Here is a 16,638-nt window from a genome sequence, read left to right as displayed (position 1 = left end):
CATTCCCCTCCACCCTGCACACTCTCTCCCACCCACATTCCCCCCCTTTAGTTCATGTCCATGTGTCATAAGTTCTTTAGCTTCTACATTTCCCATACTATTCTTGCCCCCCTGTCTATTTTCTACCTACCATCTATGCTACTTATTCTCTGTACCTTTTCCCCCTCTCTCCTCTTCCCATTCCCCTGTTGCTAACCCTCCATGTGATCTTCATTTCTGTGGTTCTGTTCCTGTTCTAGTTGTTTGCTTAGTTTGTTTCTATTTTTGTTTTAGGCGTGGTTGTTAGTAATTGTGAGTTTGCTGTCCTTTTATTACACATTTTTTTAATCTTCTTTTTCTTAGATAAGTCCCTTTAACATTTCATATAATAAGGGCTTGGTGATGATGAACTCCTTGAACTTCACCTTATCTGAGAAGCACTTTATTGCCCTTCCATTCTAAATGAAAGCTTTGCTGGATAGAGCAATCTTGGTTGTAGGTCTTTGGATTTCATGACTTGGAATACTTCTTTCCAGCCCCTTCCTGCCTGCAAGGTCTCTTTTGAGAAATCAGCTGACAGTCTGATGGGAACTCCTTTGTAGGTGAGTGTCTCTTTATCTCTTGCTGCTTCTAGAATTCTCTCCTTCATTTTAATCTTGGGTAATGTACTTATGATGTGCCTTGGTGTATTCCTTCTTGGGTCCAACTTCTTTGGGACTCTGAGCTTCCTGGATCTCCTGGAAGTCTATTTCCTTTGCCAGATTGGGGACTTTCTCCTTTATTATTTGTTCAAATAAGTTTTCCACTTGTTGCTCTTCTTCTTCCCCTTCTGGTACCTCTATAATTCAGATGTTGGGACATTTAAAGATGTCCCGGAGGTTCCTAAGTCTCTTCATTTTTTTGAATTCTTGTTTCTTCATTCTTTTCTGTTTGGTTGTTTCCTTCTTCCTTCTGGTCCACTCCACTGATTTGAGTCCCAGTTTTCTTTCCATCATTATTGGTTCCCTGTGCATTTTCCTTCATTTCACTTAGTGTAGCCTTCATTTTTTTAATCTAATTTGAGACCAAAGTCAACCAATTCTGTGAACATCCTGATCACCAATGCTTTGAACTGTGAATCTGATAGGCTGGCTATCTCTTGGTCGCTTAGTTGTATTTGCTGTAGAAATTTGATCTGTTTCGTTTGGGCCATTTTTTTGGGGGGGGAGTCTGGTCTCGCCTGTTACATATGAGCGGTGGAGCCTTAAGTGTTCACCAGGGCAAGGCAACCCAAGTCACTGGGTTGTGATGCAGTAGGTGGGGGCAGGGTCAGAGAGGGAACAATGGCGCTTGTTCAGCTCTCTCTTGGATTTCAGTCCCCTCTGCTGCTTCCCACAAGCAAATTGGGCCCTTCTGGTGCTGGTTCCCAGGTGGGTGAGCTTGTGTACATTATAGGATCCTGTGGGCCTCTCCAACAAACTCTCCTGTGAGGCTGGGAGTCTTCTCCCAGCACCTTAACTCCCATAGGTGTTTTCAATCAGTGCTTTTAGGCTTTATTTCCTGGCACAGGACCTTGGGTTGTGCAGTCTGTCTTGCTCCTCAATTTCTCCTGGTTTATTTGCACACGAACATGGGACAATGCAGCCAGCTGCCTTGTGTGCAGTGCCTCGCTTCACAATCCCCACCTTGCAGGGTCTGCCCATTGTCACCCTGTGCCCAGGGTCTGCCAGCTGCCACCTGCATGCCGAGGGTCCGCCTGATGCTGTCTTGTGTGCCTGAGTTGCCTTGTGTGCCCGGTGCCACCGCTTTTTGTGCTGGGACCCCTCTCCATCTGGCTGCCCAACTCTGTCCCCACCTACCAGTCTGGATGAATGTGTCTATTTTATCTCCTTGGTTGTCTGACTTCCATACAGTTCAATTTTCTGTCAGTTCTGATTGTTATTTTGTGTCTAAATTGTTGGTGTCCTTATTTTGGTTGTGTGAGGAGGCACAGTGTGTCTACCTATGCCTCCATCTTGGCCGGCAGTGAGGGATGTTCTTAAAACTACTGATTTCACAGACAAGCATGGCTGACATGAGAGTGACACTGTGATCACCATCACACTAAAATGTGATAATCAGAGGTGTAATGGTAAGAGCTAAAACTTATAGGCACAATTCTAAATATTTTATATGTAACTAACTTAATCCTTACAACAAACCTCTGAAAGGCAATTATACTATTATGTTATTATACTATTATAACATGTATATATATATATGTACATATATACATAGTACATAACATTGTATACTATTAAACTATTACTATCCATACTGGACACATGAGAAGACTGAGTCATGGAGGGAATAACTATCTTGTCTGGAATCTTCTAGCTGAGTGCAGAGCTTGGATTGGAACCCAGGTGAGCTCCTTTCATAATGACTAGTCTCCCTCCTCTTGTATGACGGGACCAGGGCTGGTGAATGGACAGCTAAGGGCTGTCACGCACACTGTGGTTTCAGCCAGTGGTCTCCCAGGAGCTGTACAGAGCATGACCTGAGCAGACGAGGCACCCGCCCCAAGGACAGAAGGACTTGCCCTCTCCCGTGGTCCTTGACCAGCCCTGAGGTTCCTTTGGAAGAGCATCTCCAAACTGGAACCAAACTGGAACCAGTTTCGTAAGATGGCAACATAAGCTCCACCAACAAAGGCCTCGAGTCAAATTGATTTGGGAGGAGGTGAACTGAACAGACTTAAGTAGTTCTTTTACAGAGGGGCCCCTGAGATCCTCAGTGTGTTGGTGTTCACTGTGAATCTCCTAGAGCATACGGTTGTTATATTTTCTAAACATATTTGACCATTTATATCATCCTGAAGCAGTGCTTGGAGGAATATTTTATACTTTGGGAAAAGCCTGACGTTTAACTGGATCCAGCTGTGAGACTGCAGCCTCTGTTTCGGGAAGCCGCGCTGCTCTGCTGTAAAAGTCTCCTGTGGATACTGTGCGCTGAGAATGAAGGATAGAGTGGCTGATGGAAGGACAGCCTAGAATTGGGCTCCTCTGGACACGTCTGCTCACTGGCACCCTGCGCCTGCTGAGTTTCTTGTCCACACAGGCCTTGGATCCCAAGATCCGCTCGCACATTTCTTCCCCAGCGGACATCGGGTTTCTGAGCCCACCTTCCCGCTTAGGTAAAACCTGAAATGTCTTTTAATTTTGCCCCTACTCCCCAGCTGGACGCTGGCTAGTGTTCACTGTCTATTGTCAAGCTTCTGGAATATGACTTGACCTTACTTCTGATAGTCTTGAGAGTTTTTTAATATTCAGCTAACCTAACTCCAGCTGAGATTGAGGTCTGATTCTCTTGGCCTTTGCAGTGTTTTCTGACCAGTGGGGGTTCAGTTATGACTATCCTGGGATACCAAGAGTCACAGAATAACCTGGACTCCTTAATACCAAACCATTTGGGATGTTCTGTCCCCTCAGTATAATCTCTCCAGATTCTCAGGCTTATGGCAACTAAATCCTGGGAAGGATTTAGATTGGGATGTCTCAAGAAGGTAGAGAATACAATCAGTCCCGAACCTACTATCAAACAATCTGCCATTCTTGAGGCAGCTTTGAAACCAAAATAGTTCATCTGTCCTCTCAACCAGAAATCATGGTTTGTTTGGCTAGATTAGTATTCTAGATACTGACCCCACACGAAGCTGACCTCAGGTGTGGGAGAAGGATGGGAGGTGGTGGTCTTCACTGCACTATTAATCTCTTGACATTCTATCTAATGAAACCTAAACGAGTGACTTGAAGTAATTAAGTTACTAGTCTCTGCAGGGTGCTGATGAATTGACTGCAGTTTTTATTTTTATGATAATACTATCTGGACTTAAATCAACTAGGACTCACAGGCTATTAGGTTCAATGCTTTCGATGACTAAGGGAGAGGAGAAGAAAACACACTATCATTTTTGGCTGATTATGGGGGGAAGAAATCTGGTGCTTTTTTTTTAAAGGACAAAAAAATCACAAAAATAATTTGAAGTTATTAATCCACTAAGAATCAGAACATAGTCCAAAGCTTGTCATTGAGTTAATAATAGTTGGCAATTCTTTTCAGACATGGCTTTTGTGAGGTCATTTTTTTGAGGCTAGTGGTGAAAAGCTTCATAGTCACAGAGCAACATTCGGCAATAAATTAGTTCAGCTTGTTCCCACATGGTCCAAAAATCTTCATTTGTTCCATCATGCAAAACAAACTTTCATTTGCTTCAAGCAGGGAAAAAAGAAATGATTTTATTTTGCAGATTTTGACAATTTAATTTTTAGCGTGCTTGCATGCTAATCTTTTTGAAAAAATGTCACTAAGTATTCTTTTTCCCTGTTTGGTTACAGTCTCTGGTGAAGAAAAAAATGCATTTTTAGATTTTAACAGAAAGAGTCAATTTTTCTCAAGGCGACAGCAATACAGGACAAAAGAAAATACATGTGACTTAATACATTACTGAGTGAGGTTGGGGAAAAACCGTTCCCTAAGTATGAAGTGGGCTATAATGCCCCAGATTATGGTAATCTTGTGACATTGCCGTTGGAGACATGGGTATGAAGTCGGCGACTAAACAGTTCCTTATTAAAGCCAAGAGCTGACCACTTTTAACTACAGTATGAAATAAATGTGCATCAGTTATACAGCCCAACTTAAGCCTCAAGTTAGGAAGGGAAAGAACAGAACCCCAGCCAGAGCTGTGGGAATGTTACCTGGATTATGAAAGTTTGCAAAAATAGCCGCATCGAGGTTTGTTCTGATGAACCAGGCCAGTAGGATGATGGTTGACAGTGGTTGTAGTAGTAACGGTAATAATAATGATAATGATAATATTATGTGGTAGGCCCTGTACTGAGAGTTTTACACACATTAATTTAATCTTATGAGGTAGGCAATATCTCCATTTTGAAGGTGAGCAAATTGACGCTTAAAGAGATGCAGTGACTTTGCAGAGTCGCACAGTGTCTGACACGGGCGACTCAGCCTCAGCCTTGTCACTGCAGTTGTTCCAGGCCCCCGGCGTCAGAGTGCTGGCCCGCTGTGTCCCAGGTATATGACCTTGGACAAGTTATTTAACCTAAGGATTAGTGCTATGAAGGAGCTGTTCCCACATTTAAAGGAGATGATTCATATAGAACACTTATTGTACCTGGAAAGAAAAAATACTTAATAGAGCTTAGCTGTTATTAAAATAAGTGAAATCAGCAAAGAATCAAAGCATTAGTAGAGATTTTACTTTGGTACAGTCATGTGCATGTGTCTATGTGTATGTTTCCTATTCCTTATGACCCTTTTTAGTCTTACCTTTGGGAGTCAAGTTGGTCATAGAGATGATGACAATTGAAAGGACTTGACATTTCTCAAAGTGCTTGTGTGAATCACCCGATTCGATCACTGAAACAGTCTCCAATACTTGGCAACACACTGAAGCTCAGAGAAGTGAAGTGATATTACGCTGGCCACACAGCTGGCAGCAGAAGTTGAATTCAGACTGGAACCCATGAGAGTGAGTTTAATTTATCTCGTTTGATGTTGAGCCAATTAATTGCTTTTAGTATGTTTAGTTGGTCCCGCACTTTCCCAAGTTTGTAATCAAACCCTCTGCACATATTGGTATTACTATTTCTTCCCCTTCCATCCACTCTTTTCCTAAACCTTGCTGGCAGCTGTTGTAGTACAGAATTAAACAGAAACCTGCCTTACCTGTTCACACCTTTGTTAATTGTGTATTCCCTCTGTGTGTGCTCCTACCACTGCTCGGACGTGGGCCCTGCCTGTCCTATTCAGCCATCAGAGCAGATTCAAATGTTGCCTCTGCTGTAAAAAATTCTCTCTGAGATTCCCGACTGGCCAGAGAATCTGAGATTCTCTGATTCAAGATCAACTGGGGGGCGGTTTTACCACCCAGGGAACATTTGGCAATGTTTGGAGTCACCTTTGGTTATCGTAACCAGTGCAGAGGGTGCTATGGGCACCTAATCTGGAAAGGCCAGTGGGGATGCTGCTGAACACCCTACACGGCACAGGAGAAGCTACCCAGTTTCAGCCGCTACAGTGAGGAACTACCCAGCCTAAAATACCAGCAGTGCTGAGGCCGAGAAACCCTGTTCTAAACTAATGGCTTCGGGCCTTATATACACATTATTTCCTGCTTTTAAAATTTTATGTATATAAAATATTTATAGGTGTGTGTATATATATATATATAATATCAATTATATTATTTGACGATTTGAGGGCAGGGATTCTGTTTTAATTAGTCATTTTTTTTACCACTAGTAGTCACAATAGTTAGCAAATCTCCCTTTATATCCATTAATATTATTTCATTAAATACCTTAACACTAATTTAAACATTAATTACAAATGATGACATATTTTACATAAAACAATTTAAAGTTTCCCAAAGACATTAGGTAAATGAGAAAAATAATGTAGGTCCTATATTTTTTAATTAAAAAAACTCAGGCATTGCTCATTCTTTTTTTTTCTTTTTTTAAATATATTTTATTGATTATGCCATTACAGTTGTCCCATTTCCCCCCTTCATTCCCCTCCACCCTGCACTCTCTCTCCCACCCACATTCCCCCCCTTTAGTTCATGTCCATGTGTCATAAGTTCTTTAGCTTCTACTTTTCCCATACTACTCTTGCCCTCCCCTGTCTATTTTCTACCTACCATCTATGCTACTTATTCTCTGTACCTTTTCCCCCTCTCTCCTCTTTCCACTCCCCTGTTGCTAACCCCATGTGATCTTCATTTCTGTGGTTCTGTTCCTGTTCTAGTTGTTTGCTTAGTTTGTTTCTGTTTTTGTTTTAGGCGTGGTTGTTAGTAATTGTGAGTTTGCTATCCTTTTACTATACATGTTTTTTTATCTTCTTTTTCTTAGATAAGTCCCTTTAACATTTCATATAATAAGGGCTTGGTGATGATGAACTCCTTGAACTTCACCTTATCTTTTTAAAATAAATGTGATCTCCTTGGAAGCACTTTATCTGCCTTTCCATTCTAAATGAAAGCTTTGCTGGATAGAGCAATCTTGGATGTAGGTCTTTGGATTTCATGACTTGGAATACTTCTTTCCAGCCCCTTCTTGCCTGCAAGGTCTCTTTTGAGAAATCAGCTGACAGTCTGATGGGAACTCCTTTGTAGGTGAGTGTCTCTTTATCTCTTGCTGCTTCTAGAATTCTCTCCTTCATTTTAATCTTGGGTAATGTAATTATGATGTGCCTAGGTGTATTCCTTCTTGGGTCCAACTTCTTTGGGACTCTCTGAGCTTCCTGGACCTTCTGGAAGTCTATTTCCTTTGCCAGATTGTGGAAATGCTCCTTTATTATTTGTTCAAATAAGTTTTTGGTGGCTGTTCCTTTCCCCTTTCTGGTACCCCTATAATTTGGATGTTGGAATGTTTAAAGATGTCCTGGAGGTTCCTAAGCCTTTCCTAATTCTTTTGAATTCTTGTTTCTTCATTCTTTTCTGTTTGGTTGTTTCCTTCTTCCTTCTGGTCTACTCCATTGATTTGAGTCCCAGTTTCCTTTTCATCACTATTGGTTTCCTGTGCATTTTCCTTCATTTCACTTAGTGTAGCCTTCATTTTTTCATCTAATTTGCGACCAAAATCAACCAGTTCTGTGAGCATCCTGATCACCAGTGTTTTGAACTGTGCATCTGATAGATAGGCTGGCTATCTCTTGGTCACTTAAAAGTATTGGCTCTGGGGCTTTGTTCTGTTCTTCTATTTGAGCCATAATGTTTTAGTCTGTTCACACCTGCTACATATGAGCAGTCGAGCCTCAAATGTTCACCAGGGCCAAGCAATGCAGTCACTGGGTTGTGACACAGTAGGTGGGGGTGGGGTCAGAGGGGGAACAATGGTGTTCGTTCTGCTCTCTTTTGGATTTTGGTCCTCTCTGCCCCTTCCCACAAGCAAATTGGGCCCTTCTGGTGCTGGTTCCTGGGTGGGTGGGCTTGTGTGTGTTCTAGGACCCCATAGGTCTTTCCAACAAACTCTCCTGTGAGGCTGGGAGTCTCTCCTGGCACCTTCTCAATCAGTGCTTTAAGGTTTTATTTCCCAGCACTGGAGACCTGTGCTGCGTGGTCCGTCTCACTGTCTGTTTTTCCCTAGTTTATCTGTGCGAGAATGTGTGACCGGGGTCAGCCAGTGGCCTTGTGCACTCTGCTCCTTTCCTCCCTGTGCCCCGGGTCTGCTAGCCCCTCACTGCCTGCACTCCTGGGTCTGGCAGCCACCGCCTTTTCCTGCCGTGACCCCTCTCTGCAGACCACTGATTCCGCCCCTTTTACTGGTCTGGTTGAATGGTTGTCAGACTTCCGTACAGTTAGATTTTCTGTCTGTTCCGGTTGTGTTTTTGTTTCTAAATCTTTGTTTTCCTTAATTTTGGTTGTGCGAAGAGGCACGGTGTTTCTACCTATGCCTCCATCTTGGCCGGAAGTCACATTGCTCATTCTTATTTCTGATTCCATACAACTGATTGCACACACCATGATTTGTTTTTAAAAAGTATAGAAAACAATATATTTGACAAGACACAGGTCACATATGACTTCATCTGGAAAAACATTTTAACCATGAAGAATTTGACAGCCTTGACTAGACACTCTACGAGCAGAATCAAAGCAAGGAGGAAGAAAAAAAGTGAAAGCGCATTTAAAACACTGGGCTCAAGGCAAACATAATCAGAAAACAAAGGTTCAACAGAGCAACACAGGTCCCATTTAAAGCTTGAATTTTTAAAATAAATGTGCTCTCCTTGGAAGCACATTGACACAGCTTTATTCAAAGTGCCTGAAGTGTCACACTCATTATCACACGTCAGCAGTCATTCAGACAACATTCTCTCAAGGGAGAAAACATGAGTCTCCATATATAATTCTTTTCCCCGATGATATTTCCAACAAGAGATAGAAAATATAATCAATTTGTGACGGCTTCGCTATATAACAAATCTTCCTTACAGCCTGGAAGGCTGCTGTGATTTTCCGCTGACAGCTATTTTTCTAAATAAAAATTGGAAGAACAGTGTTCCATATTATTCTTTTGGAGAGAGCTAAATAGAAATCAGGTAGTTAACTGGTGCATCTCATTTTTGTGTGTGGTTTTCCTTTTTATGTAGGACTTTCATGGAACTGTTCAACAAACACATCCTTTGAAGAGAAATTTATTGGATTTTTATTATGCTCATAAAGATTTCATAAAATTCCTAATAACAACACTCTAAAATAATGATTTGCTGTGGTCAGCAGTAAGGGGAGTGGGCACGGTGGAAATGGAAGTACGTCCCAGGGAAGAGCGGATGGCGGCTCCAAGATTATATCCATTTCAGTAATTTGTTCCCGGTTCTTAAAGCACATGTTGTTTAGGGATGGTATTATTTATTTCCTGACGAAGCAGTGATATCATTACATGATTTAAAGAATTACTTACCTAGTAAATCAGAGGCTCTCAAATTTTCTTTCAGAAACACAGCAGAAATAAAGGCACTACCTAGAAAGAAAATGGCCATTAGTGGTGTTTCCAGGATAAACACATACACTACACAGTGCCATTGGACAGGAGTCAAGCAGTTTGTGTCTTAGGCCTGACTAGCTGTGTCCTGGTCAGAGACACCCAGCAGCTGAGGCTGTAAAGATGACTTCTTTCCCGCTCGTGGTTCAGGACACATGGAAAGTGGCCTGGTTTACAATGGCCCTAGGACAATGATTGAGATAGTATCCTGTGTACAGTGAGGGCTAAGTAATTAAATGAGTGGGAAGGGAGGGAGGGAGGGAGGGAGGGAAGAAAGAAAGGGGGAAAGAAAGAAGTGTTAACTTTATATCCTAAACTGAAACTCATGATTTCCCTTCCCCTCCTGCTATAACCTCTATTCCTTTGATACCTCTATGGAGCACAGAACCCTAGGACTCCTGCTAGTCTCCCCGCCCTGCACACTATACATCCAAAGGGCTATTGGCCTGTTTAATCTGAATTTTACCCTGAAACCCACCCCTTCCTCCTCATTTCACTGTACTGTCCCAGCTCAGGCCAGCTTCACCTCTAGGCCGCTAGGATAGCTTCCCACCGGCCCCCCCATTCTACTCCCCCTTCCCCTTAGCACCACCAGAGTAATCTTTCTAAAATGCAATTTTAATGTCAGCCCACAGCTTTAAAACCTCGTAATAGCTTCTTCTCATTTACAAGACCAAGGCAGCCAAAGACAGCACCCAGGTTTTGTTCCCGCCACTTTCCTTGCCACATTTGGCCTTGATCTCTTTTATATTCTGTGCTTGCCCTGACTAAAGGAGTCATAATCCCCAGAACCACCATTTAGTTTCATGCCGAAGGACTTCCCCTTGGGCCTTCCCCACTCAACTCTGCCTCCATCCTCTCCAGCAACTCTACGCGAAAGCATCAGTGCCAGGTCCCCCTCCCACCCCGCCACGGGGTTAACCACTCCACCCCCTGTGTGAGCCCCCTTGTAGTGCCCCTTGTGAGACAGCTTTTCATCACACCGAAGATTTGCCTGTCTCTCCCAAAAGACCAGCAGTCCATTTTTCTCGGATACACTCATATATTTTATTCTTCAAAGATCTCCAGCATGTAATTAGTACCTGGCACACAAATAAGAGTGTTTGTGGGATTTCTGTCCTGTGTTTGCTGACCCTTGTGATCCAGGGGTGTCCAACGTTTTGGCATCTCTGGGCCACACTGGAAGAAGAAGAGTTGTGTTGGGCCACACATTAAATACACGGCGACACATAATAACACAAAAATGTCATAATGTATTAAGTAAATTCATGATTTTGTGTTGGGCTGCATTCACAGCCATCCTGGGCTTCATGTGACCCATGGGCCACAAGTTGGACACCCCTGCTGTTCCCCTCTTTCCCATTACTGATGCTACTGAACTACAAACCACCGCTGCTATGGCTCAGTGTGTGGGTGAGTTGAACCTCTCTCCATTGTTCCTCTTATGGAGCCATTCCTCTATGAGGAATGGCAAAATGCAAACTGGTAATAATACAGAGAACAAAAACAACGTAGTTTATATTTTCAATTTTTACAAAAATTATTAGCCAAGTTTTTTAAAGTAAAAATGCAGGGGAAAAGTCATTATAAAACAATATCATCATTTAGTGAAAACTGCAGTTAATATGTTAATTTTTATTTTTTCCTTTAATTGAGATCAACTATAAAGCAAAAATTCATTTCTCAGTTTCCTCGTTTACTATATGTAGGGCACCGATCTGCCTGGCAATGGCAATTGTAGCTCAGCCCTACTGAAAAACTCAATAGGCGCGTTGTGGAGCGCAGAAGCCAAACCCATGGATCGGTTCTCCCGCGGGGAATCAGGCCTGCATTGTACCTAGGCTGCTTTGCAACTTGCTCTTGCTTAAACTCCCTCACCCTGAGTTCAGGCAGAAAATGCTTACTGCATATCTTTAAAGTAACTTCCTGAAGTCTGTGCTAATTCTCCCAAGGACTGAGGTGCAACCAGACCAATTACTCTTATTGTTCCCTTGCATCTGCAACATTTTTTCCTTGTTAATCTGTAAGAAGTAATCAGTAACATTCCTTCCGTTGCTATCTGTAAAAAGTAATTACCTAAAGCAAACCTAAGTATAAGGAATGGAAACCTTCTTTGATGTATGCTATAATAAACCAATAAAAGCCTGTCAAGGTAAGGGTCAGAGTGCTTTCCTCTCGAGTGGCCGTGCCATCCCTTTTCCTCCACAGGACTCAGTAGTCAGTGTGAATTTGTCTAATATCTCATCCATAATGCCGCAGACACTGCTGGCCAGTGTCCATATCAACTATATATACTATACACAATTTGCCATGTCATTAAAAGTTCTTCGTAGATATAATTTTAATGAGCCTGTATAATAATCATTTGAATCAGTTAAATTTGAATATAACCATACCTGGTATTCTGGCAATTGATTTAAGACAAAATAATATTGTGTAAATGTACCATAGTGTTTTGATCCACTCATTTACTGATGGGCACTTAGGTTGCTTCCAGCACTTGGCTATTGCGAATTGTGCTGCTCTGAACATTGGGGTGCACAGGTTCTTTTGGATTGGTGCTTCAGGATCTTTAGGGTATAATCCCAGCAGTGGGACTGCTGTGTCAAAAGGCAGTTCCATTTTAGTTTTCTGAGGAAATCTCATCTATAAGTGGAACCTAATCAACAGAACAACCAAACAAGCAAAATACAACCAGAGACACTGAAATAAAGAACACACTGACAGTTTGAGGAGCGGGGGGAGAAGAATAATAGGGGACCATAAGGGAAGGCCATCAAAGAACTGTATGAAGGACACATGGACAAGGTTCAAGGGTGGGGGAGAGGATGGGTGGGGCAGGGGAGCACGGTGGGGTGAGATGGAGACAACTGTATTTGAACAACAATAAAACAATAAATTAAAAAAGTGAAACAAAATAATAACTCTATACAGGACACCCTCATTCAAAATAAACTGGGATCCTCATGGGCTCTTTCCATCTTTTTCTCAAGCTAACTCTCTCTCATGCAAGTTGAACTACACCCTTGCAAACTTTTCCTGGGCCAGTTATTTATAGGAATGACCTGTAACACAACATGGGAAATGTCCATCAAGCATGCATTTAATTGTGTGGTATGGCTTTAAACCATTAAAGCATTATTTTCTGTAGATAAACTAATTTACAGGTACATAGCCCATTACATTAAAAATTGAGTTTGGCACAGATGTGAAAATGCACAGAAATTTTCTGCTTTGGGTCCAGACCAAAATAATTGAGGGCAACGAATTTCACAGGTGAGAGCATCAGAAAAGGTATAAAAACTAAGACCTCCCTGCCAGCCCCAATCACTGACTTCCTGTGTAACTAGGTAAGGAACGTTTCCAAGCAGAGGGAGACAGATTAACAATAAAAGGGCAGAGTACAGCTACACCAACACACACCAAAGGCACTCCCTTGTAACAGCAGAGGGCTGTTTCTCAGCAAAGGGCTCCAGTAAGAAGGGAGACACTGCTTACGTGGAGGGAGGGGATTTTAGAGCTGGTAGGAGACATAGGAACAGTCTACTGCAGATCCTCAGTGTTATAACTGGGAACCTGAGGTCCAAAGAGGTTTTCTTTATTCATTGATCTGTTCATCTGACAAGCATTTATATTACAACAGGTTGGAACCAGTACCCAGGTTTCCATACTCCAGTCCAGAGCTCTTTCTAGTAAACTACACGCCACTGCCTCCCTTGAAGTGAGAAAGGAATTATTTTCCTTCTCTTTATGTTGCTAAGCCACAGTTTCATAAATAATTTCACTTTCAGAAGAAATATGGGAAAATATTTTGCAGGAGATAATTTCATTGCTAAGAGCAAAAAGGACATGATTGGTAACAATAAGCTTGAACTGCACTAATCATCAAATTGTATCAATTGCTGTAATATAGTTATTGGAGTTTTATGAAACATAAATATGCTATTTTTACTTTCTGAAAAAAATTATGTCTGAGGCACTTCTATAATCTTTTTTCTGTTTTAAGAGAACATGACATTTTTCTATAAAATGTTTATGTAAGAGAATAAGAAGATTTTAAATGTTATCTGTCTAGCAAAGAAAGTAATAAGAAAAGAACATCCTATTAAGACACATTTACTTGTAACTCATCTACCTTGCAAAATATTGTTAGAATGAGAGAAGCAGTGATTGAAAACACAGTATCTGGGCAACAGCTAATACCATGACTTCTAATTAGGGCAGTACATTTTTAAGATGAGAAAAAATAAACTGAAGTGCCCCCATATATATTTGCAATCAGAGATCTGTCAAACTCAGCCCTGCCTAGCTGTTGCTATAACCACAGCCATTGTTTAGTGAACACTGAGAAAGGGGGAAAATCAATTACACGTTTATTCCTCCAGTAAAATTTAATATCCAACAGGAAAAAAGTTCAAGATCAATAGCTTAGAACCCATTAAAACAGAACATAGTTGCAAATTACACAGATTTATACTAGGTATGCCTTAACTACAGTTACTACTAACATGTACTTCAACACACACTTCTGTGTACATTTTGGACTATAGGCATATTTGGGCAGAGGTTCATGCATCCTCTCCCATTCTGGCCTTCATAGGACATGGCTCTGCACAGAGAGTGCTCGCTGGCGCCGGTCTGCACAAGTGCTCATGGACACTGGGGTTAAATTCATTCCAGTCTCACACAGTGACTCCAGAAGTAGGAACTGGACTACAAGTGACTATAAAGTAGTGAAGAAGGTGAAAGGCAGCATATGAAAGATGACATACCAAATTCGAATAGAAATCATGGGGAAAAAAGATAGCAGGAATATTATCCATAAGGGGAAAGGACAAAAAAGCTTCTTCTAGTCATTTCTTTGGTTCAAATAGTGCTCCTATGGGGAAGTTTATTAATACTTTCCCCTGGCCTTGGTCACAAAGAATCTTAGCAACAGCTATAATGGACTTACTCCTACTGGTGATGCATCTATACTCTTTTGGGCCACTAAGCATCACTCAGGTTAGCAATCTGAATGAAGATGCTTTCTGTTCACGGTTGACATAAGGAAACTTACACACAGGCATTTCGATTCAGATTTCCAGATGCAATTAGATAAAGGCCAAGAAATATTCTGGTGGCTTCAGGTGAACCAGTCTAGATGTGACAGACCAGTTTCAGGTATAGGTACGTGTCCTGGTGGTGAGCTTCCTGATTTGCTTAGGAATAAACACTGAGTTTGTTCTTCATTCACCTTCTTTCTGACATCACTCAGACTTGGTCTAAAACCTGGTTGTTATTAATGGAAGAGTTACTTAGCTTAGCATGGTCAGGAGTTGGTGATCCATAGCAGGCCACAAGTGAGAGGAAAACAAGAGAAAACAACTACAAATGAAACTGGTGCATGAGAATTCAGAGAGGTTGTACAAACTCAATTTGGGTTTTCCTCTGTAATAGCTACTGATGAGGATTAGTAACTCAAGCATCAATTTTCTGTTAGGACAACAGACTCAAGGTCTCGGCAGTTCTTAATGCTATTCTTGCTAAGTGTTAAAATGCACAGTATTTTGCAGATGCAGCTGCAATGAGGAGCTTGACGAGAAAGGCAAGTAATGAGAAAGGCAAGTAGATAAGTTTAACCAACTGCAAAGAGGAAACTGATATGTAATTAACCAAATAGGGCATATAAGCAATGGCTAAGCCTCCCTCTGGGAAGACAGAGCTTTGGATGCCGATTTTACTTGCTGCAAGTCAGTAAAATTACCTAATGACAACCATGTTTTGTTCTTGAATGGAACACCATAAGAGGTGAATGCCTCTTAGCTAGGTAACATTTCTATATGGTAGCAATTAAATTCAAGGGCAGATTTTTACATATCACTTTAGATTTTTGTGTCTGTATAACAATAGGTAAATGGGCATTCCTTTTTTCAATTTGCAACATTAAGATATCTGTGTAATTTTTTACTTGAATTCTCTACCTCCCTGAATAACGTTTTAAATTAAAGGTTTAATAGCACAGAAGGAAGTTCAATAACTATTTACATGTGTTACAGTATGGAGATTTTAAACAGATTTTTTTCACGTTTATTTACTTCTCTCCATTTTTTACCCTTTTGTAACTACTTCTTCAAAGACAGAGCTTAAAAAATTAATTATATGTTACTTAAATTAATTACGATATGATATTCTTATCTGATTCAACTGGAAAGACAAAACTACCTTTGGTCCATAGGTCACAACTCAAATGCTGTACAGTGGCTAGCTAGGTGGTTCTCCAAAGAGGAGACAATAATGAGGGTGGGGGGCTGTGACGACTTGGATCACACAAGATCAGTGACAGAGGCAGCCACCATTCAGCCCAAGCACACTGCAGGTCCAGTGCCACCAAATCGGATTCTTTTGGACAAATATCCGGTTCTTGTGTGTCATGGCCCAGTTTTCAAACATGGGAAAATGATTTGTATTCTTTTAAGCATTCTCTGAGCCAAACAAAACACAACAGAGGCCAGATCTGGTCGACAGGCCACCAGGTTGTCAAAACGAATGCAGTCCACAAATGAAAATCTCATTGATTTTCATTTCCCGGACATTTAATTTGTTGTTTGTTGTCTCCCATCTGAAGAGAACTCAGAGTATGTGTTTATAATACAGAGAAGAAGAAGACAAAGTAGTAAAGAAAACTTTTTTTTTATAAAAAAATGTAACCCATGACATGAAAAGAATATATTTACATAATAATGCTACAAACAGACCCTTACATGTAAATATCTGGCTTGTGGTTTCTGACCACTTAGAATGGCAGCTTTATTGTGCTGCTAAAAAGCAAACCACAAAAGCACTTTCACGTCAGTCACAATCAAGCTCCAAACATATGGACCCACTGAGCGTGCTCACAGGCTCAGGCAACTCGGACCAGATTGAGGCACTGACTGCTCCCTAATGACCATTCCTGGCTGGTTGCAGAATTGCAGGGGGAAAGTACGTCAATTACAATGTGCTCCATGGAGTGAGGATGTGAAGATCTGAGGATGTGACAGTTTGAAAAATGTTCCTTTACAGGGAGAAAAGTTGGCCCACCATTCATAACAGCAGGAATAAAAGTGTCAAGTAACTCATCTTAATAAAAATTGCTATTGTCATTTAT

The 16,638-nt window shown here is 41.3% G+C and overlaps 1 protein-coding gene across 2 annotated transcripts in view; it reads right to left on the bottom strand.

The window, feature by feature from the left end:
- Nucleotides 1–16,638, bottom strand: part of NIPAL2 (NIPA like domain containing 2) — a 76,694-nt gene that overhangs the window by 30,088 nt on the left and 29,968 nt on the right. For both annotated transcript variants that reach the window (XM_037131107.2, XM_037131106.2), the window contains exon 4: nucleotides 9,429–9,488. In XM_037131107.2, coding sequence (XP_036987002.2) covers nucleotides 9,429–9,488 — 60 coding nt within the window. The remainder of the gene's footprint in view (nucleotides 1–9,428; nucleotides 9,489–16,638) is intronic.

This window comes from Artibeus jamaicensis, unplaced genomic scaffold (assembly GCF_021234435.1).
Source record: "Artibeus jamaicensis isolate MK-2021 breed Jamaican fruit bat unplaced genomic scaffold, CSHL_Jam_final scaffold_916, whole genome shotgun sequence".
In the NCBI taxonomy this organism is placed as follows: domain Eukaryota; kingdom Metazoa; phylum Chordata; class Mammalia; order Chiroptera; family Phyllostomidae; genus Artibeus; species Artibeus jamaicensis.
Note: the sequence above shows the minus strand (reverse complement) of the source record. Positions and strands in the feature narration are given on the sequence as shown.